Source organism: Arvicanthis niloticus, chromosome 1, assembly GCF_011762505.2.
Source record: "Arvicanthis niloticus isolate mArvNil1 chromosome 1, mArvNil1.pat.X, whole genome shotgun sequence".
In the NCBI taxonomy this organism is placed as follows: Eukaryota; Metazoa; Chordata; class Mammalia; order Rodentia; family Muridae; genus Arvicanthis; species Arvicanthis niloticus.
Window position 1 is genome coordinate 146,503,072 of NC_047658.1, and position 27,564 is coordinate 146,530,635.

General features: G+C 38.2%; 1 protein-coding gene across 1 annotated transcript; it reads left to right on the forward strand.

The window, feature by feature from the left end:
• LOC117714049 (cytochrome P450 2C37) lies at positions 1–27,564 on the forward strand. Its single transcript, XM_034510666.3, has 9 exons — positions 1–194; positions 1,321–1,483; positions 1,655–1,804; positions 2,066–2,226; positions 3,317–3,493; positions 9,615–9,756; positions 11,882–12,069; positions 25,044–25,185; positions 27,009–27,564. Exons 1-9 carry the CDS (start codon positions 27–29, stop codon positions 27,188–27,190), a joined length of 1,473 nt encoding a protein of 490 aa, XP_034366557.1. The 5' UTR covers positions 1–26; the 3' UTR covers positions 27,191–27,564.

A 27,564-nucleotide genomic window follows, 5' to 3' on the forward strand; every position in this document is an offset into this window, starting at 1 on the left:
CAGCTGTATCAGTAAGAAGCATCTCCATGGATCCAGTCCTGCTCCTGGTACTCAGCCTCTCCTGTCTCATTCTCCTCTCACTCTGGAGACAGAGCTCTGGGGGAGGGAAGCTCCCTCCTGGCCCCACTCCTCTTCCAATCATTGGTAATTTCCTCCAGATAGATGTGAAGGATATTCAAAAATCCTTCACCAATGTAAGTATGCCTTATGCTCCTTCAGTATTTTGCACAGGGAGTTATAAGACATGCTGCTTTCAATGAAATTCTATTACTGGAGAAAATATTATTTTAAAATGTTCATTAAGTAGAAAACTCTAATGTGTCTTTTCTGTCTTTTGCCTCTGTTCCTGGTTAGGTAATTAGTAATGAGCAAGGTTTCAGGTTGAAAAACAGTTATGTCATTGCATTTTATAATATGATCGCAGAATTTCAAAGTTATGCTTATTCAAATTCTTGTTTTCTGAACATTTTCTTTTATTTTGGCTGAAGGTGAAGACTGATGAATATTTCATTCAATTAGTCAGAAGTTTAAACATTCATTGTTCTTAAATTAGCATGTGGTACTTAACTCTGAAGAACTATCTGATGCCTGATATGAAGTAAAACTTGTGGAGAGGGCTCACATAGGAAATGAAAACAACAATGTGACATAGTGTATATGGTAGCTGCCCAATCTATTTTTATTACTTATAAGATCTGTCCTTTGAGCCAAGAACGCTTCATGATGACAATGTGTTTTCTCCACAAGTGTTGCATTCTGTGGTGCAGTTGCTATGATGCCTGCTTTCTGTAGTTTTGTAACAATTGTCAGGAAATAGACACTTTTATTACTGGTGACCAAAAGATTGTAGGTTTCATGGTCACAGGGTTCTGCACTTTCCACAGGAGAAGGTTCACATCTGATCTTGCAGCACTCATTTGACTACTGATGTCTGTGTCTGTGTGAAGTGACCATGGGCATCCAATATTCAATAAGAATAGTTCCAATTTAATTCTTTACTTGTTTGCAATAAGGATCTGGGAATGAAAGTAGAATTACCTTTCTTCAGTTTGTTTGTGAAATAAGATGAAGAGAGCTGCCTAATATCATAGTGTTACATTTTACTGTCATCAGTGTGTCAGCTATCTGTGCAGTTTCTTTTACAATATAGATCATCCACATATGATAAATACTCAAAATTCAAGGAACATGCACTTAAAACTGAGTCTTTCTAAACAAATATATTATAACACAGCAATATTACCAGCCTAAAAGTGTTTTAAACCAATGAGAATAAAGTGACATTTCCCTAATATTTCCAATCTTTTTTTCTATTTCTAGTTATCAAAAGTTTATGGCCCTGTGTATACTCTATATTTGGGCTGGAAGCCCACTGTGGTGTTGCATGGCTATGAAGCGGTGAAGGAAGCTCTGGTTGACCATGGGGAGGAGTTTGCTGGGAGAGGAAGGTTCCCAGCTTTTGATAAAGCTGCTAATGGAATGGGTAAGAGTGGATGTACTTTCCTCTGTGCTGAACAATATTCCTAGTGAGCTAAAGGGTAGAAAGCAGAGACCATGCTTCCTCCTCAGGCACAGTTTGGGATTCTATGGCTGCCACCAGGCATGTTCTTCTATCTCTGGGATATACTCTGTACTGTCTGTTCTTATATTTTAGGCATTGTATTTAGCAATGGAAATAGATGGAAAGACACAAGGCGTTTCTCACTCATGACTCTGAGGAATTTAGGCATGGGAAAAAGGAGCATTGAGGACCGTGTTAAAGAGGAAGCACAGTGCCTTGTGGAGGAACTGAGGAAAACCAATGGTAAGTGCAAGTTTAGAATTTGACATTTACTTCTTGATCTAAGTATGGCTGTATAAGTGATGTGGTTCCTAGCCAATTTAAAATATTTTTTCTAGTAAGATGTATAGGTCTCATATTAATATTACAATGCATTGCCAAACCATGCATTCCCCTTAGCATGAATGTAGCATAAATGTCTAAAGCACCTTAGCATGTTAACAAGGGCAAGGTATTTTCTATGTATATATTAATGGTATTTTACATTTGTTTCCATTTCCTCAGGCTCACCCTGTGACCCCACCTTCATCCTGGGCTGTGCTCCATGCAATGTCATCTGCTCCATTATTTTCCAGGATCGTTTTGATTATAAAGATCAGAATTTTCTTAACTTGATGGAAAAACTAAATGAAATTACCAAGATTCTGAGCACCCCCTGGTTGCAGGTGAAGCCATGATCATTTTCTTCTGAGACAACTCTTACACTCTTTCTTACTCACAGGTTGAATTCAACAAGCACAGAGTAGTGAAGTGACCAGACATCACAGTTCTGACTAACATTATAGAAAGAATATTTGGAACGAAGTTCTAAACCTTTTGCTAGACAAATGGAAAACCAGAAGGACCAATGCCAGGATTGTTTTAGCCTGCTATCTTCCTATCCATTGGTTTCACCATTAGCTTCCACAGAAATCTTTTGATTAAGTAGTCATTTCTCGAAAGCTGGCAAGTCACTCATAGGACATTCTTCTACTTAGTAAATTTATTGGCCTCTTTCCAACAATTACATACATCTTCATCATATTACCAGGAAGGAATATCTTAGTATAGAAAGACTATTCTCTTAAAGGGGAAAGAATATGTGTGGCAATGAAAGCTGCCAGGAAGCAGTTACTTCAGTGGTTTGGTGCATCAGCTAGAATTCTAGTTGTCAGGGAAACAGGAAGGAGTAACAAGGTGCGTGACTTCATTCTATGTGGATCATAAACATCCTCCCAGAATTGTTTAAGCTGAACTGGTTTTTCCTGCAAACTGCATAAAGAATGACTGTGTAAGAAACCCACAAGGGTTTTGGTATAGAATTTATGTTAAGGCATGTACTCTTTTCTGTAAAAAGCTGCTTGGTAAGAATAAAATCTTCAGATCTTTAATTTCATCTGTAAATCAAGTCACTCAGTCATCTTAACTTCTTCTATAGAGTATGAGTGTAAGTAATCTGTATATGTGGTATTTTTAACATGAGATTAGAGTTTATTGGAGGCATCAAAGAACTAACATGAACATAGTTTGAACTAAAAAGATATGTGAGTGTGAACATTTTACTATGATCTTTGGTCATTTGGGCAGTAATTTCTTCTTCAAATCTCTCTATTAAAATAGAGAAATGTTGTGTATAAAAACAAACTACCTCCTTAAGATGAATTCTGTACATATTTTGATCTATCAATACAAATCAGTCATGTGGTATGATACAAATATACCTTAATTACTTCATTACTATATATTCATTTAGTAAATTCTTGCATTTTCCTGTAGGTTTGCAATACATTTCCCGCTCTGCTTGATTATTGTCCAGGAAGTCATAACCAATTTTTTAAAAATTATACTTGTATTAAAAATTATGTTTTGGATAAAATAAAAGAACATGAAGAATCATTGGATATTACAACTCCTCGGGACTTTATTGATTATTTCCTAATTCAAAAAGGGCAGGTAAAGTGTTTATATACATTTATACAGTTACTACATTGATCAAGTTCTTTATAGTTCTCTGAATATTCACTAATTTCCGCTGATGTCTAAAATCATGACAATATCACTTGAAAAAAATTTAGTATTTACTAGTTTGTTTGAGTATGCCTAGATGAAATAAAATGAATCTGTTAATCGACCCTGGTTTTAAAATTGCAAACAAAAAAAAGAACATTTAAAATAATCTTGTGAGTAGAAAAAGCAACACAAAAGGCAGATAAGAAGAATTAAATCACAATTAACCATACATCATAAACTGTCCTATCTTAACATGAACATGGACATCATCATCCCACAGTTAAGGATCACTAGTGTTTCCTATAGGTCTTGACATACCTCTACTGATCTACAGGCATCTTGAAAGGACTGAATGATGTAGAGTGAGGTGTACCTTGGTAAGAGTGGGTAGATGAAAGAGTAAAGCTTTAAGGATAATTTTCAAAGAATTTATCCCAGTGACATTAGAGACAGGAATTATTTGGGCATGATGTCATGATTAGCTGTTGGTATTGTGTAATTTAGGAAAAACACAGTTTTCTGAGAGTTTCTGAGACACTCTCACTTTAAAAAAACAATCAATGATAAATATCCATGGTTACTGGAAAGAATCAGTTCTGCTCCCTTCATCTCTCTTTATACCTTTTGCTACCAGTCTAGTGTTCACATGTATTCATTCCTGAAACATTTTAACAGTATTTAATATGTGAGTTCCTCAACTTCAGTACTCATTTTTGCCAGATTGCTTGACCATTCTGAATCCTTTACATTTCCATTTAAATTTTTAGATATGTTAATACTTTCTTCAAAGAGGCCAATGGGTATTTATACAAAAATTGCACTTAGTATCTCAATGATTTTACGGGGTTTTTTCATTTTCACAACAGAGATAAAACTAACATATGATGCTAATAGATGTATTTTGAATGCTCTGTGGTATTATTTAGTGCATTTACAAATACTGCACTTACCAAGTATCTAATTTTAAAATTCTGTATCATTCTGTGACACATACCACAGTCATTAACAACTACTCCTCAAATTCCACCACATTATTAGTAACTGTTAGAGTGATTTCTTTATAGACTTTCCTCTGCCTCTGTGACTGAGTAAACTGACATCTAAACCAGCTCTGTGCATATGAGACTTTACTTTCTGTCTTCTTGAAGTTGTATAAAATTGTAAATGTTCCTGTAAATGTAGTTTGCTTCCATACTTCCTACTTCTGTTACAGCAAACTTCATTTACAAGGACAAGAACCAAAAAGCAGATATTCATCATTCATGTATCTTTGTGTTATTTCTACATCCAACTTGCCTAAGTAATTTATCTGGAAATATCTGTGTTCATATTTTTGGCAGCATGTTTTCATTTTATGTGTGCATATCTCCAATATTGAGGTTTCTGATTCAAATCGAAATTTCATATTATCTGTGTAAAGGACAGCTGAAATTTTCAACAGACAATATATAATTTAATAGATAAAATATCCCTTATTTTTTAAGTTTTATTTCATGTGTAAGGCAAGTTTGTCTGCGCATGAGTCTGTGCACAGTTAGACATATAAGTTCTTTGGGTCTTTATGTTGATCTGTGGGTCAACACTACAAGGCTTTCACTTTATACTCGGTAGTAGGTTTCCACATTGGGGAAATTTTCTCCACAGTTTCATTTGAATCTGTGGATTATATTTTTCATTTTAACATTATTATAGATGCATGTGATTAATTAGATTAATTTGAGGAGTATTTCCATTATCTTAAAACAATTCCAATTTTGAATACTTGTGCATGACCAATTTTTCACCTACTAATGTAGTTTTTGTTTCTTAGTGTCAGAAATGGTTTTAAGTGCATACATCTTTCATGTCTTTGATTATGAGATCTTAAATCTTTTTCCACTACTATACATGTATTTCTTTGATTTCATATTAGTTCACTAATTTCTTTTTTAAATCTATTTTTATTAATTTATTTTATTTTGGAGGGTATTTTTAGACATTTTATTGGATATTATATTTACATTTCAGATGTTATCCCTTTACCCCATTTTCCTCCAGCCCAGAAAGCCCTTATCCAATTCCCTCCTCCTGCTTCTATGATGATGTGCCCCCACCTACCCCACACTCACACCTCCCCACCCTCAAATTCCCCCACACTCTGTGTCCAGCCTTCATGGGACCAAGGATCTCCTCTCCCACCTATGCCCAATAAGTCCATCCTCCCCTACATATACAGCTGGAGTCATGGCTCCCTCCCTATGTGCTCCCAGGCTGATAGTTTAGACCCTGGGAGCTCTGGTTAGTTGGTATTGTTGCTCTCCTCATGGAGCCACAAACCCTTTCCGCTCCTTCAGTCTTCTCTCTAACTCCTCCATTGGGAACCCCTTGATCAGATCAGTGGTTAGCTGTGAGTACCCGCCTCTGAATATGTCCGACTCTGTCAGACCTCTAAGGAGACAGCTGTAGCAGGCTCCTGTCAGCATGCACTTCCTGACATCCTCATCAGCATCTACCTTTGGTGACTGCACATGGGATGGATACCCAGGTGAAATGGTCTCCAGACAGCCCCTCCTTCAGTTTCTATCCCATACTTTGTCTCCATTAGCTCCCTTGAGTATTTTGTTATTCCTTCTAAGAAGGATCAAAGCACCTACACTTCGTTTTTCCTCTTCATGAGCTTCATGTGGTCTGTGAGTTGAATCTTGGCTATTTCAAGCTTCTGGGCTAAATGGAGTATTACTCAGCTATTAAAAACAATGAATTCAAGAAATTCTTAGGTAAATGGATGGAACTAGAAAATATCATCCTGAATGAGGTAACCCAATCACAAAAAAACACACATGGTATTCACTCACTGATAAGAGGATATTAGTTTACTAATTTCTATTGCAGAAAGTCATAACTAAGTTTAATTTTTAACCTTGAAATTATGTTGACACAGTTTATTAGTATTAGGGTTTTTTTCCTTTTTGTTTTACATGGAATTTTTTATTTATGTTTTGTATGACATCAATGCAGTTAATTTTGTTGAGATTAGTCAAAGCTAACATTTGTCTTTACTGAAGAATATTTACTTCTGTGTCGAATGGAGTGTTCTGTATATGTGTTTAAATTTTAGATAATTTTTAGTGTTCTAAAAAACATTTATTTTCTAATCAATTCATTACTTTCTAGATGTTCTGTATGTAATTGAATATTAATTATGGTAAATTTCATACTTTTATCTAAAAAGATTAATTAGGCTTTGGAATGTCTGCTTGATGTTTATTGGAGGTCACTTATTTGATGCATACACATTTACAATTCTATTATTTTTAATTAATTTAGCACATTTATAAGATCAACTTTATATCTTTGTTTTTTGTATTTTTTACTTATTTATCTATTTTAAACTCCAGATTTTTCCCTTCACAGTCCACCCTCTGACTGTTCCACATCACATACCCCCTCCCTGACCCCAGCCCTCCTTGAGGATGTCCTTACCCCCTACCCCCACCCCACCTTATCTCCCCACTCCCTGCCCAGTCTCTTGAGAGTTAGGTACATCTTCTCTGACTAAACCCAGACCCAACAGTTCTCTGCTGTATATGTTTTGGGGGGCTCATATCAGCTGGTGTATGCTGCCTGGTTGATGATCAAGTGTCTGAGAGAACTCAAGAGTCCAGGTTAATTGAGACTGCTAGTCCTCTTACAGGGTCACTTTTCTCCTCAGCTTCTTCTTCCCCTAATTCAACCACAAAGGTGAGCAGCTTTTGTCCATTGGTTGGGTGCAAATATCTGCATCTGACTCTTTCAGCTACTTGTTGGGTCTTCTGTATGGCAGTCATAAGTCTTTTTTTGAGAGCATTTCATAGTCTCAGTAATAGTGTTAGGTCTTTGGACCTCCCCTTGAGCTAGATCTCACTTTGGGCCAGTCTCTAGACCTTCTTTTCCTCAGGCTCCTCTCGATTTCCATCCCTGCAGTTCTTTCAGATAGGAACATTTATGGGTCAGAGTTTTGACTGTGGGATGGCCATCCCATCCCTCACTTGATGCCCTGCCTTTCTGCTGGAGGTGGGCTATACAAGTTCCCTTTCCCTAATGTAGGGCATTTCATCTAAGGTTCCTCTCTTTGAGTCCTGAGAGTCACCTCCCAAGTCTCTGGTACATTCTTGAGGGTACTCCCTACCTCCTACCTCGCAAGATTGCATGTTTCCATTCTTTCTGCTAGCTCTCAGGCATTTCAATCCTTTCCCCAGACCCAATACCAGATTGTGTTCCCCTCTTCCTCCCCGCCATCCACTTTCCTTCCCATGCCCCTCCCTCCCCCCTTGTGGTTGCTCTCTTCTCCTTCCTTAATAGGACTGAAGTATCCTCACTTGGGCCCTTCAGCTTGTTGACCTTTTTGAGTTCTGTGGACTGTATCTTGAGTATTCAGCACTTTTTTGTTTTGGCTAATATCCACTTGTTAGTGAGTACATACCATGCATGTCCTTTGGGGTCTGAGTTACCTCACTCAGGATGAGATTTTCTAGTTCCATCCATTTGCCTCCAAAATTTAGGATGTCCTCATTCTTAATAATTTGGGAGAAGGAAACCCATAGTCAGTTGTTCTCTGCAATTTAACTAGGTGATTCTTTCTCCATTTGCTCCACCAAGAAGATTTATTGATGAGTTGTGAAGGCTCTAGTAGTGTATTGGTATTTAGAAAATTATTTATAATACAGGTAAGAATTTTACCAGTTTAAGAACTATTACCTCAGTAGAATGGTTGATTAGGTTTCCAGTAACAGCATGACTCCCCTCTTGTTGAGCAATCCTGAAACACAGGTAGATAGCTGTTAGTTACTGTTAAGATATAACTTCCATAATTGCACCATTTTGTATCCAAATGTATTCCAGCATATGGAAATAAAATTACCATTTCAACATATGGAAATAAAATTATTAGTTTTTTAGTGTAAAATTTTATGGGTACTTGAGGATAATTTTGATGTAAGCAATGTTATATTTGTTGTTAGAAAATGACTTAGAGCTGCATTATAAAGATAGATGAGTGGTTTTGTATGGCAGATATCAATATAGAGAAAGTTAGTGATTTTTAATAGTGTTGGTTATAAAATATTAAATGCACCAGAAGCCATCTAGAGATTATGAAAACATAATCCATTTGATACTTAAAAATAATAATAATGTTTTAGCTATAAGTCTGCAATCTGAACATTTGAAGCTGTAACCTTGTTGACAATTCTGTAGCACATCATCTTCTCAGCTTCATGGACTGCATTTCTCCTAGTGTCTCTGTAATCCCTTGAGGGTCATGAGTAGTTCTCACTCTTTCTTTATGACTTATGTCTCCTCAGATTAGGTAGTGCATTCATGTTTCTAGTTGATAAAATATGCACTTGACCCAAGTTATCTTCACTGTGTCAATATGATCTTGCTAGCTGTGCTTCCTTATCTCTGTTATACAATTGAACTTTATGGTAAGTCTACAATTTGAGTCCATAAATAACTTTTTAAAAATTTTAATAGCAAATTCTTCATAAAAGGTTTGCCACAGTTCTAATATCAGGTCTGTAATTTTCCACTTGCCCTTAATTTAAATTATGTTTCCTCACAAGTGAAATCTAGTTAGGAGTGCTCTATCAAGGATCTATTGAACTCAGGTACAAAGAATAAAAAATACTGGTTCCTGTAACCTAGTATTGAAATAGTAGAGTAAGCATTAGAGTCAAGTGTCTGCCAATGTTTTTACTACATTTATCATATAAACTATTAGAACAGATTTTAATAAATAAACAAAACCATATTTTTTCCATTTTTTCTATAGACTTACCAAGCATTGTACACACAAACATACATGCACATGGGCAGATAATCTTTGGAATGCAATTTTAGACAAACAAGAAATATAAATATAAAAAATAAAATGTAACATCTATATCACAATTTCTGAAATTCCATATTAGTTTCCACCACTACTGTACATTTAGAGACTGTGTCGGCCACAAAATATAGTTGTCCAATATTGTGGATTTGTTGTGGTTCAGTGATCAATAAAAATAAATAAATAAATCAGATTATTGTATCAAATCATTCTTAGGAAGACTGCAATCAACCGCTGAAAAATACGGTTGAACACCTGGCCATAACAGTGACTGATCTATTTGCTGCTGGAACAGAGACAACAAGCACAACACTGAGATATGCTCTCCTACTCCTGCTGAAGTACCCACATGTAACAGGTGAGGATGATACAGGTGAAGAACCACTGCATCCCTGTATGATGCTGATAAGATGCTGGCTAGTGGCCTGCATTTTGTCATCTAACATCTCAGTATTTCATTTTCTGTTCCACTGGTTGTAATAAGGAGGGTGATTGTGAAAAGCAGAGACCTTGTGTTCTGGGTTCCCGGGCAGGGAGTAGGCACCATCTGAATATGTGGTTGCATGTTGTTTTATTCCCTATATTGAGGATTCTGGAAGATTCAAATAGTTGTTACTTGAATCTTGTCACTTTTGAATAATGAGAAAATAGTTGGAGAAAATAGTTTCAAACTACACATGCATGCACATAAATTGAAAATGAATATTGAATTTTAACAAATATCTGATTTCAAATGTCTTTCATCAGTGACTATCATAACACATAGCTATATTTAAATTTATTGTTTAAACTATTTAAGTACTTATATTTTATCATGATTATAAATAATAAGTATATGCTAATGAGTAATAATCTTAATTTTATAGGACAGCATCATACATCTATGTCATAGCAGTTTTGTATGCCTAAATCTATTCTTGATCATGAAATGCATGTTTATAATACTGCTGAGGCACAATCTCCATGCCCTGCGTAAACTTGCATTAATGTAACAAACATGGCACATTTCCTAGAGCCCATTTTAAAATGTCTGACATGATGCCACATGTTTGTAATCTTACTACTGGAGATATGCAGACAACAGAACTTAGGTATTCACTGGGTAGATGGTCTAGCCTAATCAATTCACTGAAGGTTCTTAGAGACTGAGAAGAAACAGGAGAATGACTCCTGAAGAACATCTAAGATCATCATCCTGCCTCCAATGTCTAAGTAAATGAGTGCAAATGCACATCTATAAATGTGTATTTATAGACACACACACACTCACACACACACACACAGAGGCAAATGCTTTACACACAAGTAGTAACTATTTAGTAGGCCAGTGGTATGGATACAATTGCAGTGTGTATGGTTGTAGGGTTAATAGGGTCCTGTGTCCTCTCTGCCACAGGGCTCAGGCCACTCAGGGAGGCAGGACAAGGGAGTTCTGACTGTGCTTACCCCACAGTGCCAGGCAGATATCAGGCTATGGGGAAGCTGTGGGACACCACTCCAGGCTGGGCTGAGGAAGCACAGTCAGGAGGTCCAGGGAACAGCCAGAGCTGGCTCAGGGAACCCCAGGCCTGCAGGGCATGTGGCCTTCTGATTCTCAGGCTCTCAGTCATCCAAGCACCACTGGGAGTGAGAGTTGGATCAATGGAGTAGGGGCTAAGCCCACTATCTATCTAGCCCAGGGCCAAGTGGAAGATGGGGGAACTCCAGCTGGGTCTGGTGGGGATAGTCCTTTGTTTCATCCATGGGGGTGGAGAGGCTGGCTTGGCTTGGGAGCACAGAGAGGCCTTGTATTAGATATCAGACATGGCTCAGTAGGTGAAGACCTTCTCTATGGCTCCCCACCGTGGATCCCGATGAAAGGAGGAAGTCCATGGTGTTAAGGCATTTATTGCCATGGTGGAAAGTGGATGAGTAAAGCCATACCCCAGTTCTCAGGGCAGACCTGAGGTTAAATATCTTCTCCAAGGAGAAGTGTCTGGAAAAGGGAGTTTATTGGCTAAGCCTCCAGACTTTTAGGTACCTCATTAAAATGGAGATCTGTCTTGAAGAGAAATAACCATAGGTCACTCCTCTACCTGTGGAGGAGCTTGGGCTGAAGCACTTATGTGACTGATGGTCACAAATCTATGGAGGGCTGCAGCCTTGTGCCAGGAGCCTGATGTCCAGGAGTGTGGAAAAACGCCTTCCGTCCCCTCAAGGGTCACCGGGGTTTCTAACCTTGCTTAACCAGGACCGAGGCTGCCTTTCACGGTCCTACATAGGTTTATGTGATGTGGTCTGTGAGTGTGTGTGTGTGTGTGTGTGTGTGTGTGTGTGTGTGTGTGTGTACATGTGTGCTGATTAGAGGTCTTTTCAAATTTTCCATTAATAATGACATTTTAGGGCATCTTCATTATGCCCTAGACAGGCCTGCTTTGATTTGTTGTAAAAAACATGTCACTTCTCTCCTTTTCCAATACTTCTTTTTCACTGTGACCAATTAGCTAAAGTCCAGGAAGAGATTGAGCATGTGGTCGGCAAAAACCGAAGCCCCTGCATGCAGGACAGGAGCCACATGCCCTATACAGATGCCATGATTCATGAGGTCCAGAGATTCATTGACCTCATCCCCAACAGCCTGCCACATGAAGTGACCTGTGACATTAATTTCAGGAACTACTTCATCCCCAAGGTAAGCTTTTGTATGCCTTTGAGGCTCCCAGATTCACAATGTGGTTCCAGTCCATTGAGTCATATAGAGCTATGAGTGCCTTATGCTGATTCATGATTGGATAGCAGCTCTATAGCAGGGAGGAACACAGTCGTGACACTTCCACATTTGCTCTGCTTTCGAAATAATTTAATAAAGCTTAAGTGCTTACATTTTCATGTTTATTTTCCAACACTTTGTTGATTTCCCCAAAAACTCCTCTGGAATGTTTTAGAACTTTTAAAATAATACCACTTAATTGGAAAGAGCTTTTATCCTGAATTCCTCGATTCATTCATAAGATTATGTAATTCTTTTATTTGGCCTGTTTATTTTTCTGTGTAATACTTTCTTTTCAACAATGTAGCTTATTTTCTTAGACTTTTACTGAAATATTTTCTCAGACTTTACAGAATAGTTAATGCTCTCTCACTACAATTCTTCTAATACCTTTGCATTCCTTTGTATATGGTTTGTAGAAACAAGTGATTTCATTACATTGTTTTTGTTATTTTAATTACCTTTGCAAAATTAACTAATTGTTTCTAATTATTTATCTATAAGAGTATGTGGAATTTCAAGGTGTTTTCTGAGTTAATATTTCCATGTATTTTTCATAGTCCTGCTGTTAATTTCTGCCTATGTTATTGTAGCATTCAACAAATTACACATAGCACTTAACAGACCTGTTTTTTAATTTCTATACTCACTAAAATCCAATGATGATAATATATAATCGAGTAGAAAGAAGTAAAATAACTCAAATTAATAACTCAAGCTATTCATTTATGTAACCCTCCCAGAAAACAGCTGATGTTGATATAAACGCTATAAGATAGAAATGGTTGAATGGATAAATTCAACTAATCTAATGGACAAGCCAGTTTTATTTCTGATCAACAAGGATTATAACTTGAAGGTTCAAGCCTGTAGTTAAAGTTGATATCTTAAGATTTTTAGTTGTTATCAGAAATTAAAAAAATGAGCTGTAATCTCTTACTTTAACATTAATTTTAGTTATATAATTGTGGACATTCTTTCCAAGTTTACTTTCTGTACCCATGGTTATAATCAATGTATTGGCTAATATTTTATCAGTAAGTATAACTACTGTAAGCATATAAATTTGTTTGAATTTGTTCTAACATCTTCTCCCTTGGGATGTCATTAATGTAGAACTTTAGCCCTGATACAGAATTGAATATGACTGGAAAACATCATATAATATATATAAATATATAAATAATATAAATGTAAAAAATATAAATATACGCTTCAGATTAATTATCAGAGAGTCTAAGTTTAGAATAATAAGCCTTTGATTAACTTTCAGGTACTCTCAAATTTACACCTACTTACCCAGATATTTTAGTTAACAATCTAAAAGCTTTCTATTGTAAGTAGATATATCAGTTTTTTCATTTTAAAATAATATATATAAAGATTGTATTTTACGGGAAATATTAATACCAGATCACATTTACTAATTTCATTCTGTGGCCAAAGTTGAATTGATTTTACAGAGTGGTCATGGGTCTTACCCTATAATCAGACTTGGTAGAATGCTCATGCTTCCATCTTTTGGCCAAAACACATACCTGGAATAAAACTTTTGTTTTTCAGTAGTGAAGTCTATGCTATTATAACGTAAATTTTTATGCCTTTATACCTGACTAAATGCTAAATAGGCTAAAGAATGAGACAGGAATGACCTATCTCCCTGATCCCCTCCTTACGTTTACTGTCTTATTTAGAGTGTTGCATCTGCTAAGTTCAAACTCCTTCACTCCTTTGCTAGCTGTTCCTGATGTGATTGTTCACTTTTGTGTGTAGTGAGCTAGAGTAATCCATTCTTTTCCTTCATAAAACTCATGGTACAGAAATAAACATCCCTATGTAGCTATGATTATAGTTTTCCATCATTCCTTCCTTCCCTTCTCCTCTGAGCATGTGCCCACCCCCACCCCAGCATACCTCTACCCTGGCACTTCTGCAAGACTAGGTGCTTCCACCCCCACACTGAGATCAGACAAGGCAGCCCAGCTAGAACAGCTCCAACTTATAGGCAACATCTTTGGGATAACCCCCACTCCAGTTGCTAGGTACCCATATGAAGACCAGGCTGCACATCTGCTACATATGTGCAGGGAGGCCTAGATCAGGCCAGTGTATGTTCTTTGTTTGGTGGTTTAGACTCTGAGAACTCTGAGGGTCCAGGTTAGTTGACACTGTTGGTCTTCCTGTGGAGTTCCGGTCTTCTTTGGGGCCCCACAAGCCTTCCTCCTATTCTTCCATAAGAGTCCCTAAGCTCCATCCATGTGAATGTTTGTATCTGTCTGAGTCCACTGCTGTGTATAACCTCTCAGAGGACAACATGCTCCTGACTGTAAACATAAGAGACTATAATTAATAGTGGTAGGGATTGATGCTTGCTGATGGGATGGGTCTCTAGTTGGACTGGTTATTGATTGGCCATTCCTTCAGTCTCTGCTCTATCCAAAGTTCCTGTGTTTCTTGTAAACAAGATAGCTTTTGATTTGAACATTTTGAGGGCTGGTTGGTACCTCTATTGCTCCATTTGGGGTTCCTGCCTGGCTACAGAAGGTGGCCACTTCAGGTTCCATATTACAGATGTAGTGAGTCACAGCTACGGTCAACCCTATTAATTCTTGGATTTCTTCTGTATCCTTGTCCTCTGTATGATCCTGGAGATGCCCCTCACCTCCTTACCCCCATCAACTGTAGATTTCTATTAATTTTCATGGCCATCTATCCATCTCTTCTGTTGTTCCCCATATGTAATCCTGAACCCTTCATTCCCCTTCCACTTCCCTCTCTCCATCTGCCTCCTATGACTATTTTATTCCCCCTTCTAAATGAGATTCAAACTTCCTTACTCAGGCCTTAACTCCTGTTTGGCATCTTTGGCTCTGTGAAGTGTAACATAGTACCTGTATTTTATGGCTAATTTATAAGTGAATACATGCCATGCATGTCCTTTTGGGACTGGGTTAGGAATTGGTGCTTGCCCATGGGATCGATCCCCTGTTGTACCAGTCACTGGATGAACTTTCCTTCAGTCTCTATTCCATTTTTGTCCCTTCATTTTGACTAGACAGGAACAATTATGGGTCAAAATTTTTGAACATAGGTTGGTCAGCCAATCCATGCACTGGTGCCCCTGTCTATCTACTGGAGGTGGTCTCTTCAGGTTTCATCTCCTCACTGTTGGGCATGTCAGCTAAGGTCAATCTGAATTGAATCCTGGAAGCCTCTTATATCCCCAGTCTCTGGGACTTTCTACAGGACTCCCTCCCCCATCCCCAATCCCACTCTGCTGTATATTTCCATTCATTCTCCTAGCCCTTTTTAGGCCTCTCTCCTCTCTCACCCCATACCTGATCCTGCCCTCATTTCCAATCCTCTTTACCTCTCCCAGCCAGATCCCTCCCTCCGTCTGCCTTCCATGATTATTCTGTTTCCCTTTCTAAGTGGAATTGAAGTGTTCACACTTGAGGCCTTCCTTCTTGTTAAAGCTTTATATGGTCTGTGAGTTATATTCTGGGCATTCTGAACTTTTTGGCTTATATCTACTTATCAGTGAGTACATACAATGCATAACCTTTGGGTCTGAGTAACTTCAGTCAGGATCATATTATCTTATCCCATCCAGTATTACATTGTGCAAATGTACCACATTTTCTGTATCCATTCCTAAGTTGAGGGACATATAGGGTGTTTCCAGTTTCTTAATCACTCTTTTTGGTTTATCTTGTTTTATGTAACATAATCTTATTTTCTGTCTCTCTTTCTTCCTATCCTCTTCCATTATTCCACTTCCATCCTACAAATAGTACCACTTGTTTGTATTTATACAAATATATAGATTCCATATAAGAAAGTAGACTATCACATGGTTATATTTATATATATGAATTGTGCAAAAGAGCAAAAACAAGTGATATTTGTCCTTCTAAATTTTGTATACTTTCCTTAAGTAATCTTTTCATTACTAAACACACAAAACACAGTGTTCTATTTGAAACTATAATCTATGTGACGAAGACCACATGATGAACTAGAGATGCAGGTACTGAGACTTTCATGGCCAAACCTGAAGCTAAGTAGAACAGAATCAGCAATATTGGCCCCAGATTCCAGAGTCCTGACTTTAAATGTCATTGATGGCATGTTGGCCATATCACTGGGACTGATCTTACATTATGTGCTCTGTGTGTTGAAATATCACTGTTCTCACTTATATTAACCCATTCTTTTTCTGGGTCTTCTATTCTACTCCATTGATCAACCTGTCTGGTTTTGTACCAATACCATGCAGTTTTTATCACTATTGTTCTGTTGTACATCTTGAGGTCAGGAATGGTGATTCCTCCAGAGGTTCTTTTATTGTTCAGATTTGTTTTGGCTATCCTGATTTTTTCCATATGAAGTTGACAATTGCTCTTTCAATGTTTCAACACAAAATTACATTGGAATTTTGATGGGCATTGCATTAAATCTGTAGATTGCTTTTGATAAGGTGTCCATTTTTACTATGTGAATCCTGCTGATCCATGAACATGGAAAATGTTTACACTTTCAGATTTCTTTCTTCAGTGACTTGAAGTTTTTGCCTTAGCAGTCTTTCACTTGCTTAGTTAGTTACACCAAGATATTTTATATTATTTGTAGCTATTGTAAAGAATGCTGTTTCTCTAATTTCTTTCTCAACCCAATTATCATTTGAATAAAGGAGGGTCACTGATTCCTTTTAGCTAATTTTATATCCAGACACTTTGCTGAAGTTGTTTAGTACCTGTAGGAGTTCTCTAGTAGAATTGGGGGTCACTTATATATACCATTATATCATCTGCAAATAGTGATACCTTGACTTCTTCTTTTCCAATTTGTAACCTCTTGATCCCCTTTTGTTGTTTATTGCTCTAGCTAAAATTTCAAGTACTATATAAAATAGCTAGGGAGAGAGCAGGCAGCCTTGTCTTGTCCCTGATTTTAGTTGGATTGCTTCAAGTTGGCTATTGGTTTGCTGTATGTGGTTTTTATTATGTTTAGGTATATACGTTGAATTCCTGATCTTTCCAAGACATCTAACATTAAGGGTCACTAGATTCTGTTGAAGGCTTTTTCAGCATCTATTAAGATGATCTTGTAATTTTTTTTCCTTCAAGTTTGTTTATATAGTGAATTTTGTAAGATAATACCATGCCAACAAGCTTGGTGGGTAGAACAGATTGAGACCCATGAGACTCAGTGGGCACATACCTGAGACTTAGGCAACTCCTCATTCCTTGCCAAAATTCTCACCTGGAACAGGTGCCATGCTTCTCACATAAAAGAAACTTGTCATATGGTCACATAGGTGAAAACAGAGTGCCCCTTGCTAATGAAGTACCTATAGACCTTGAGGGCTTAATCAATAAGCTTCATTTCCTAGACAATCCTCCCTGTAAATGGTATTTAATCTTGGGTCAGACCCTGAGAAAGGCAATATGCATCTATTTTCCACCATGGGCAGCTAATAAACAATAAGGTTAAACATGGACTGTCACTTTCATCAAGACTCATCATGAGGAACCTGGAGAAGGCCTTTGTTTACAGACCTGCAACATAAGTCTTTCAAACAAGATCCCTCTCCTCTTCCAGCCTGCCTCCACCAAGTTAAGGATAATCACCCAACTCAGGGACTCCCTTCACTCAGCCCCAGGCTAGAGACTGTCCCCAGTCCATCCCTATTCCATTCTCAGCTCTTCTGTGACTCAGCAGGGTCTGAATATCCATGAGTCTGAGAATTCCATGGCCCCACCCTCTTGGACCAGGGACCTCCCTACTACCAACCCCCCAAACAGTTCTATTACAGCTTTCCCACATCTCAAAATGTGTTTTCCCACTCCTGGAGTGGTGTCTTGGTGCTTCCCAGCAGAGGCATGAGATAAAATCAATCAAACTCCTGCATTCCACCTCCCCAAGAGGTCATTCCCAGCAGCAAGGCAGACAAAGCCCATAACAGAATACATTGATAGATTTCCATATATTGAACCATGCCTGCATCCTTTTCATGAAGCCTACTTTATCAGGGTGAATGATGTTTTTGATGTGTTCTTGGAGTCGGTTTGAGAGAATTTTATTGAGTATTTTTGCATCAATGTTCATAAGACAGATTGGTCTGATGTTCTCTTTCTTTGTTGAGTCTTTGTGTGGTTTAGGTGTCAGGGTGATTGTGGCTTCATAAAATGAGTTTGGCAGTGTTTCTTCTGTTTCTATTTTGTGGAATAGTTTGAGGAGTATTGGCATTAACTCTTCTTTGAAAGTCTGCTAGAATTCTGTAGTAAACCATCTGGCCCTGGGCTATTTGGGGTTGGAAGGTTTAATGACTGCTTCTTTTTCCTTAGGGGATATGTAACTGTTAAGCTAGTTTACCTGATCTTGATTTGACTTTGTTACATAGTATCTGTCTAGAAAATAATCCATTTCATTCAGATTTTCCACTTTTTCTAAGTATAGGTTTTTTTAAGTAAGACCTGGTGATTTTAATTTTTTTCTTTCCATTGTAACATATTTTATCTTTGACCATGAATTTCTTTTTTTTCATATTTTTTATTGGATGTTATATTTACATTTTAGATTTTATCCCCTTACCCCATTCCCCCCACCACCCAGGGACTCTCTATTCCATCCCCCCTCCTGCATCCACAAGGGTGTGCCCCCACCTACCCTCTACTTCCCCCTCCCCATCCTCGAATTCCTCCCTACTTGGTGTTCAGCCTTCATGGGACCAAGGATCTCCTCTCCCACCCATGCCTGACAAGGCCATCCTCAACTAAGTATACAGCTGAACTCATGGATGCCTCTCTTTGTGCTCCCAGGCTGATGATTTAAACCCTGGGGAGCTCTGGTTGGCTGGCACTGTTGCTCTCCTCTTGGGGCCACCAACCCTTTCAGCTTCTTCAGTCCTCTAACTTCTTCATTGGGAACCCTTGATCAGACCAATGGGTAGCTGCAAGCATCCGCCTCTGGATATGTCAGACTCTGGCAGACCTTCGAGGAGACAGCTGCATCAGGTTCCTGTCAGCATGCACTTCCTGACACCAATATCGGCATCTATCTTTGGTGACTGCACATGGGACAGATATCAAGGTAGTGTGGTCTCCCAATGGCCCCTCCTTGACTTTCTGTCCCACACTTTGTCACCATATTTGCTCTTTTGAGCATTCTGTCACTCCTTCCAAGAAGGACCGAGGCATGCACACTTGGTCTTCCTTCTTCATGAGCTTCATGTGGTCAGTTAGTTGAATCTTGGCTATTTCAAGCTTTTGGGCTAACATCCACTTATCAGTGAGTAAATACCATGTGTGTTCTTTTGTGATTGGGTTACCTCACTGGGGATGATATTTTCTAGTTCCATCCATTTACCTAAGGATTTCTCGAATTCATTATTTTTAATAGCTGAGTAGTACTCCATTGTGTAAATGTACCACATTTTTTGTATCCATTCCTCTGTTGAGGGACATCTTGGTTCTTTCCAGCTTCTGGCTATTATAAATAAGGCTGCTATGAACATAGTGGAGCAGATGTCCTTGTTATATGTTGGAGCATCTTCTGGGTATATACCCAGGAGTGGTATACCTGGGTCCTCAGGTAGTGCTATATCCAGTTTTCTGATTTCCAGAGTGGTTGTACCAGCTTGCATTCCCACCAACAATGGAGGAATGTTCCTCTTTCTCCACATCCTCGCCAGCATCTACCATCACTTGAACTTTTTATCTTAGCCATTCTAACTGGTGTGAGGTGGTATCTCAGGGTTGTTTTGATTTGCATTTCCCTGATGACTAAGGATGTTGAGCATTTCTTAAGGTGCTTCTCGGCCATTCAAATTTCCTCAGTTGAGAATTCTTTGTTTAGCTCTGTACCCCATTTTTAATAGGGTTATTTGGTTGTCTGGAGTCTAATTTTTTGAGTTCTTCGTATATATTGGATATTAGCCCTCTATCGGATCTAGGATTGGTAATGATCTTTTCCCAATCTCTTGGTTGCCGTTTTGTCTTATTGACAGTGTCCTTTGCCTTACAGAAGCTTTGCAATTTGATGAGGTCCAATGTGTCAATTCTTGATCTTAGAGCATAAGCCATTGGTGTTCGGTTAAGGAACTTTTCCCCTGTGCCTAAGTATTCAAGGGTCTTCCCCACCTTCTCTTCTATTAGTTTCAGTATATCTGGTTTTATGTGAAGGTCCTTTATCCACTTGGACTTGAGCTTTGTACAAGGGGATAGGAATGGATTGATTTGCATTCTTCTATATGCTGACCTCCAGTTGAACCAGCACCATTTGTTAAAAATGCTATCTTTTTTCCACTGGATGGTTTTAGCTCCTTTGTCAAAGATCAAGTGACCATAGGTGTGTGAGTTCATTTCTAGATCTTCAATTCTATTCCATTGGTCTTCCTGCCTGTCTCTGTACCAATACCATGCAGTTTTTATCAGTACTGCTCTGTAATACAGTTTGAGTTCAGAGATAGTGATTCCCCCATTTCTTTTATTGTTGAGAATGGTTCTCACTATCCTGGGGTTTTTTGTTATTCCAAATGAATTTGCAAATTGCTCTTTTTATCTCTAGAAAGAATTGATTTGGAATTTTGATGGGGATTGCATTGAATCTATACATTGCTTTTGGCAAGATGGCCATTTTTACTAAGTTAATCCTGCCAATCCAGGAGCATGGGAGATCTTTCCATCTTCTGAGATCTTCTTCGATTTCTTTCTTCAGAGACTTGAAGTTCTTGTCATACAGATCTTTGACTTGCTTGGTTAGATTCATTCCAAGATATTTTATATTATTTGTGACTATTGTGAAGGGTGTCATTTCCCTAATTTCTTTTTCAGCCTGTTTATTGTTTGAGTAGAGGTAGGCTACTGACTTGTTTGAGTTGATTTTATATCCAACCAGCCACTTTGCTGAAGTTGTTTATTAGGTTTAGGAGTTCTCTGGTGGAAGTTTTAGGGTCACTAAAATATACTATCATGTCATCTGCAAATAGTGAAATTTTGACTTCTTCTTTTCCTATTTGTATCCCTTTGACTTTCTTTTGTTGTCTAATTGTTCTGGCTAGGACCTCCAGTACTATATTGAATAGGTAGGGTGAGAGTGGGCAGCCTTGTCTATTCCCTGATCTTAGTGGGATTTCTTCAAGGTTCTCTCCATTTAGTTTGATGTTGGCTACTGGCTTGCTGTATAGTGCTTTTACTATGTTTAGGTATGTGCTTTGAATTCCTAATCTTTCCAAGACTTTTATCATGAAGAGATGTTGAATTTTGTCAAATGATACCTCAGCATCTAGTGAGATGATCATGTGGCTTTTTTCATTGAGTTTATTTATGTAGTGGATTTCATTGATGGATTTTCAAATATTGAACCATCCCTGCATTCCTGGAATAAAGCTTACTTGATCATGATGTACGATTGTTTTGATGTGTTCTTGGATTCAGTTTGCAAGAATTTTATTGAGTATTTTTGCATCAATATTCATAAGTGAGATTGGTCTGTAGTTCTCTTTCTTTGTTGGGTCTTTGTGAGGTTTAGGTATAAGCATAATTGTAGCTTCATAGAATGAATTGGGTAGTATTCCTTCAGTTTCTATTCTGTGGAATAGTTTGAAGAGAATTTGTATTAGGTCTTCCTTGAAGGTCTGATAAAATTCTGCACTAAAAACATCCTGTCCCTGCCTTTTTTTGGTGGGGAAGCTTTTAATGACTGCTTCTATTTCTTTAGGGGTTATGGGACTGTTTAGATATTTTATCTGATCCTGATTTAATTTTGGTACCTGGTGTCTGTCTAGAAAATTGTCCATTTCATCCAGATTTTCCAATTTTTTTGAGTATAGGCCTTTGTGTTAGGATCTGACGATGTTTTAAATTTCCTCTGTTTCTGTTGTTATGTCTCCCTTTTCACTTCTGATTTTATTAATTTGGATACTGTCTCTGTAACCTTTGATTAGTCTGGCTAAGGGTTTATCTATCTTGTTGATTTTCTCAAAGAACCAGCTCTTGGTTTTGTTGATATTTTGTATAGTTCTTTTTGTTTCTACTTGGTTGATTTCAGCTCTGAGTATGATTATTTCCTGCCATCTACTCCGATTGGGAATATTAGCTTCTTTTTGTTCTAAAGCTTTCAGGTGTCCTGTCAAGTTGTTAGTGTATGCTCTCTCCAGTTTTTTTTTGTTTTTTTGTTTTGTTTTGTTTTGTTTTGTTTTTTATGTAAGCACTTACAGCTATGAGTTTTCCTCTTAGTACTGCTTTCATGGAGTCCCACAAGTTTTGTGATGATGTGTCCTCCCTTTTTATTAAATTTTAATAAGTCTTTAATTTCTTTCTTTACTTCTTCCTTGATCAAGTCATCATTGAATAGAGCGTTGTTCAGTTTCCACATGTATGTGGGCTTTCCATTGTTTTTGTTGTTATTAAAAAACAGCCTTAGTCCATGGTGGTCCAATAGGTTACATGGGATTATTTCAATCTTCTTGTATCTGTTGAGGCCTGTTTTGTGACCAATTATATGGTCTATTTTGGAGAAGGTACCATGAGGTGCTGAGAAAAAGGTATATTCTTTTGTTTTAGGATGAAATGTTCTATAGATAGCAGTTAAATCCATTTGGTTCATAAGTCTGTTAGTTTCATTGTGTCTCAGTTTAGTTTTTGTTTTCATGATCTGTCCATTGCTGAAAGTGAAATCCCCCACTATTATTTTGTTAGATGTAATCTATGCTTTGAGCTTTAGTAAACTTCCTTTTACGTATGCGGGTGCCCTTGCATTTGGGGCATAGATGTTCAGAATTGAGAATTCTTCTTGGTACATTTTTCCTTTGATGAGTATGTAGTGTCTTTTCTTATCGTTTTTGATTACTTCTGGTTGAAAATCAATTTTTTTGATATTAGAATGGCTACTCCAGCTTGTTTCTTGTGATCATTTGCTTAGAAAATTGTTTTCCATCCTTTTACTCTGAGGTACTGTCTGTCTTTATCACAGAGTTGTGTTTCCTGTATGCAGCAAAATGCTGGGTCCTGTTTATGTATCCAGTCTGATAGTCTACATCATTTTATTGGATATTTGAGTCCACTGACATAAAGAGATATTAAGGAAAATGATTGTTACTTCATGTTATTTTTGTTATTACAGGTAGAATTCTGTTTGTGTAACTACCTTCTTTTGTGGTTGTTGGAAGACTACTTTCTTGCTTTTTCTTGGTTGTAGTTTCCCTCCTTGTGTTGGAGTTTTCTATCCATTATCTTTTGAAGTGCTAGATTTGTGGGAAGATGTTGTGTAAATTTGGTTTTGTCATGGAATATCTTGGTTTCTCCATCAATAGTGATTGAGAGTTTTCCTGGGTATAGTAGTCTGGGCTGGCATTTGTGATCTCTTAGGATCAGTATAATATCAGTCCAGGATCTTCTAGCTTTTATAGTCTCTGGTGAGAAGTCTGGTGTAATTCTTATGGGTCTACCTTTATAAGTTACTTTGCATTTTGTTCTTACTGCTTTTAGTATCTTCTCTCTGTTTTGTATATTTGATGCTTTGATTATTATGTGACAGGAGGTATTTCTTTTTTGGTCTAGTCTATTTGGGGTTCTGTACGCTTCTTGTATATTTAAGGACATCTCTTTCTTTAGGTTAGGGAAGTTTTCCTCTATAATTTTGTTGAAGATATTTACTGGCCCTTTAAGTTGGGAGTCTTCACCCTCATCTATACCTATTATCTTTAGGTTTGGTCTTCTCATTGTGTCCTGGATTTCCTAGATGTTTTGTGCTAGGAGCTTTTTGCGTTTCACATTTTCTTTGACCATTGTGTCAATGTTTTCCATGGTATCTTCTGCGCATGCAATTCTCTCTTCTATCTCTTGTATTCTGTTGGTGATGTTTGCGTCTATGACTCCTGATCTTTTTCCTAGGTTTTCTACCTCCAGGTTAGTCTCCTTTTGAGATTTCTTTATTGTTTCTACTTCCATTTTTAGATCCTGGATGGTTTTCTTTAATTTCTTCACCTGTTTGGTTGTGTTTTCTTGCATTTCTTTAAAGGCTTCTACCTGTTTACCTCTGTTCTCAAATTCTTTGAGAGTATTGTTTATGTCCTTTTTAAAGTTCTCTATCATCCTCATGAGAAGTGATTTTAATTCCAAGTCCTGCTTTTCTGGTGTGATGTGGTGTTCAGGACTTCCTACAGTGAGAGAACTGAGTTCTGGTGATGCCACGTAACTTTGTTTTCTGTTGTTTACATCCTTACGCTTGCCTTTAGCCATTTGGTTAGCTCTAGTGCTACCTGCACTCACTGGTTCTGACTAGAGCCTGCCTTTCCAGTTATCTTGGTTGTGTCAGAACTCCTCGGGGTCTAGATGTCTCTGTGATCCTGAGCTCCAGCTATTCTGGATACAGTGGCTCATCTAGGATATCTCAGGATATGGTGTCTCCTCAGTAGTAGAACAGCTAGGTGTTTGCTGCTCTGAGTGTAGTCATTCCTCTAGGATGCTTCAGGATATGGTGTCCCCTGCTTTGAAGTCAGTGGTCTCTCTAGGATGTCTCTGGACAAAGTTTCTGCAGCTCTGAGGGCAGTGGCCTCTCAAAAATGTCTGCAGCTCTGAGAGCAGTGACCACTCTGGGATGCTTTCCGACATGGTTTCCACAGGGGAGCAGATCAGCTGGGTGTCTGCTCCAGTCACTGCAGCTCTGTGAGCCATGGCCTCTCTATGATGCCCCCGACAAAGCTTCCACAGGGGAGCAGATCAACTGGGCATCTGCTCTAGTCACCAGGATCTGGGTGAGGGGGGACCTGATGTTTTTAAAAATCTATTTAACTTCTTTTATGGAGCAGACCGTGAACTAGGTTATTTTCCTAATATGTTCTAGCTCCATGATTTTTTTGTAACTCGGTGTCTCTGTGTATGTTGTTCCAGGGAACAACAGTATTAACATCACTGACATCAGTGCTGCATGATAATAAGGAGTTCCCCAACCCAGAGGTGTTTGACCCTGGCCATTTTCTAGATGGGAATGGAAACTTTAAGAAAAGTGACTACTTCATGCCTTTCTCAGCAGGTAATGAAAACTCATTTTCATGTGTCTGGATTACATTTTCAGTTGTTGTCATAAAACATGATGACTAAAAGCAATTTGGAGAGGAAATTTTACCTTGCATCTTGTACTATAACATTAAGAAAGTCTGGACAGAAATTTAAGACAGGTACCTGAACTCTAAAAATGATGCAGAGGCCATGGAGGAGTGCTGCCAACAAGTTTCCTTCAGCCTGCTTTCTAGTGAAACCCAGGACCATCAACCCAGAAGTAGCACTACCCACAGTGAGCTGGGTCCTCCCACATCGATCATCAATCAAAAAAAGAGCCACACAGGTTTGCTTACAGGCCAATCTTGTCAGGCATTTTCTTGAATAAGGTTTTCTGTTTCCAAATAACACTAGCTTTGATCAAGTTGACATAAAATTAGCCAGCACAAAGTGGCCCAAACGGGAGGCACACTGTGGCTATGTTGGAACTTACATGGTGACACCTATAAGGTTAATAGATTTATAATTTGGACATAATCAGGAGCATATTCCAAGTGCCCATACATTGCCCTTGTTGAAACATGTTCCCTGTCAAAAGATTAAAAAAAAGGGAAACTTTTGTTTTCACAATTATTTATGACAATTTAAGAAAACTAGAATCTATGTTATTTGCATTCTGCCTTTAGCTATATCACAAAGATACCAAGCAGTCCTTAATGACTTCTTCTGGAAATTAAACTTCATTTAGTCTTTGCTCACTTACCATGAATATAAACATTGCCATATTTTGGCTTCTTCATTCTTGTTGCTCCTTCTTCACTGCCTGGCTTAGGAAAACTGAAACAAGTTTCTAAACACACAGAGAAGCTCCAAAACTCAAGCTCAGTCAGCTCAGTCAGCTCAGTCAGCTCAGTCAGCTCAGTCAGCTCAGTCAGCCAAAAACACAGATGAGTGAACGTGATGATACAGTTGGACTAGTGCAGTGAGAAAGAATCACACATCATTATCCCAGGGGACTATTAAGAATTACCACATTGTTTTAAAGATGTTTTATTGGTTATTTTATTTACCTTTGAAAAGTTATCCCCCTTCCTGGTTTCCCCTCTGCAAAGCCCCTATACCATCCCCCTCCCCCTGCTTCTATGAGGAGCTCTCACACCCACCTACCCACCCATTTGTGATAGAGATCAGGAACAAAAAAATGCCCAATATTTTAAAAAATATATATTTGTTATTAATGTTTCTTACTTGTATTCAATATGTTTTAAACACTCCCACTTTATCCCTCCAGTCCTCTCGTAATCCCCAGTACCATTCTCTCTCCCAATTTCATGTACCCATTGAGTCTTCTATATGCTGCTACTGTGTATATAAGTATAGATCTAGCCACTGCAATCTGGTAATGTACCAGGGGCCACATCCATGACCTAACTAACTCTCCCTCCGCTAATAGCCATCAGTTGCCAATAGCTCCTCAGTTTGGATAAGTCATTGTGAGCATATTCCTAAAACTTGCTAGAATGTGCCATTTTTTACAAAAGTAAGAATAGGTTTGAAGACATGACTCAGCAGTTAAGATAACTTGCTTCTCTTGTAAAGGGCCTGAGTTGAGTGCTCTGCACCCATCTTCCATAGCTCTTCCTATTTCCTTAAAATCACATGCTGTTTAGGAAATAAATGTGACCCACCTTTGTCAACTTACCTAATGTGGTATCCTCTCAGCCATTCATCCATCTAGCCACACAATCAATAATTCAACAGTTATTCCTAAACTCTAATATTAGTTAAAAGCACGGTGTATCTTGGACTCACATTTGTGAATAAGGCATAGTTACCTCTTTTGACATTTTTTCACAGGGAAACGGATTTGTGCAGGAGAAGGCCTGGCACGCATGGAGCTGTTTCTATTCCTAACCAGCATTTTACAGAACTTCAACCTGAAACCTCTGGTTCACCCAAAGGACATAGATATAACCCCAGTGCTCAGTGGATTGGCCTCAGTGCCTCCAGCCTTCCAGCTCTGCTTCATCCCTGCTTGAAAATCAAATGCATGGCTCCAGTTGAGACATCTTCTGTGATATTTTTGAGGGTTTAATTCACTGCTTTCCACATTAGACACACTGCCTTTTAGCCATTTTGTTAGGAGTCACGTGAGCATGATGGCATTCGCCATTACAAGATGGCGCGGGTATCCTCTCCTCCCACAAGTAAACAACTAACTAAGCAGGAGCAAAAGGCAAAAAGCGCACCAAAGTCACTGCCCATCCCGGGGCGTATTATGGGTAATGAGTGAACAGCCAATCAGAAGTGAACACACCACTCTAGGGTACATATAGCAGTGCCTTTTCTGGGCTTGGGGTCTTTCCGCTTCTGCTGATACAAGAATAAAGCCTAGCTGTGGTAACCACCCTAA

Excerpts from the sequence above, each read along its gene's own strand:
- LOC117714049 (XM_034510666.3), top strand. The coding sequence starts at position 27 with ATGGATCCAGTCCTGCTCCTGGTACTCAGCCTCTCCTGTCTCATTCTC. Across the intron at positions 1,805-2,065 it reads GGAACTGAGGAAAACCAATG|GCTCACCCTGTGACCCCACC; the intron begins GTAAGTGCAAGT and ends CCATTTCCTCAG. Across the intron at positions 3,494-9,614 it reads TCCTAATTCAAAAAGGGCAG|GAAGACTGCAATCAACCGCT; the intron begins GTAAAGTGTTTA and ends AATCATTCTTAG.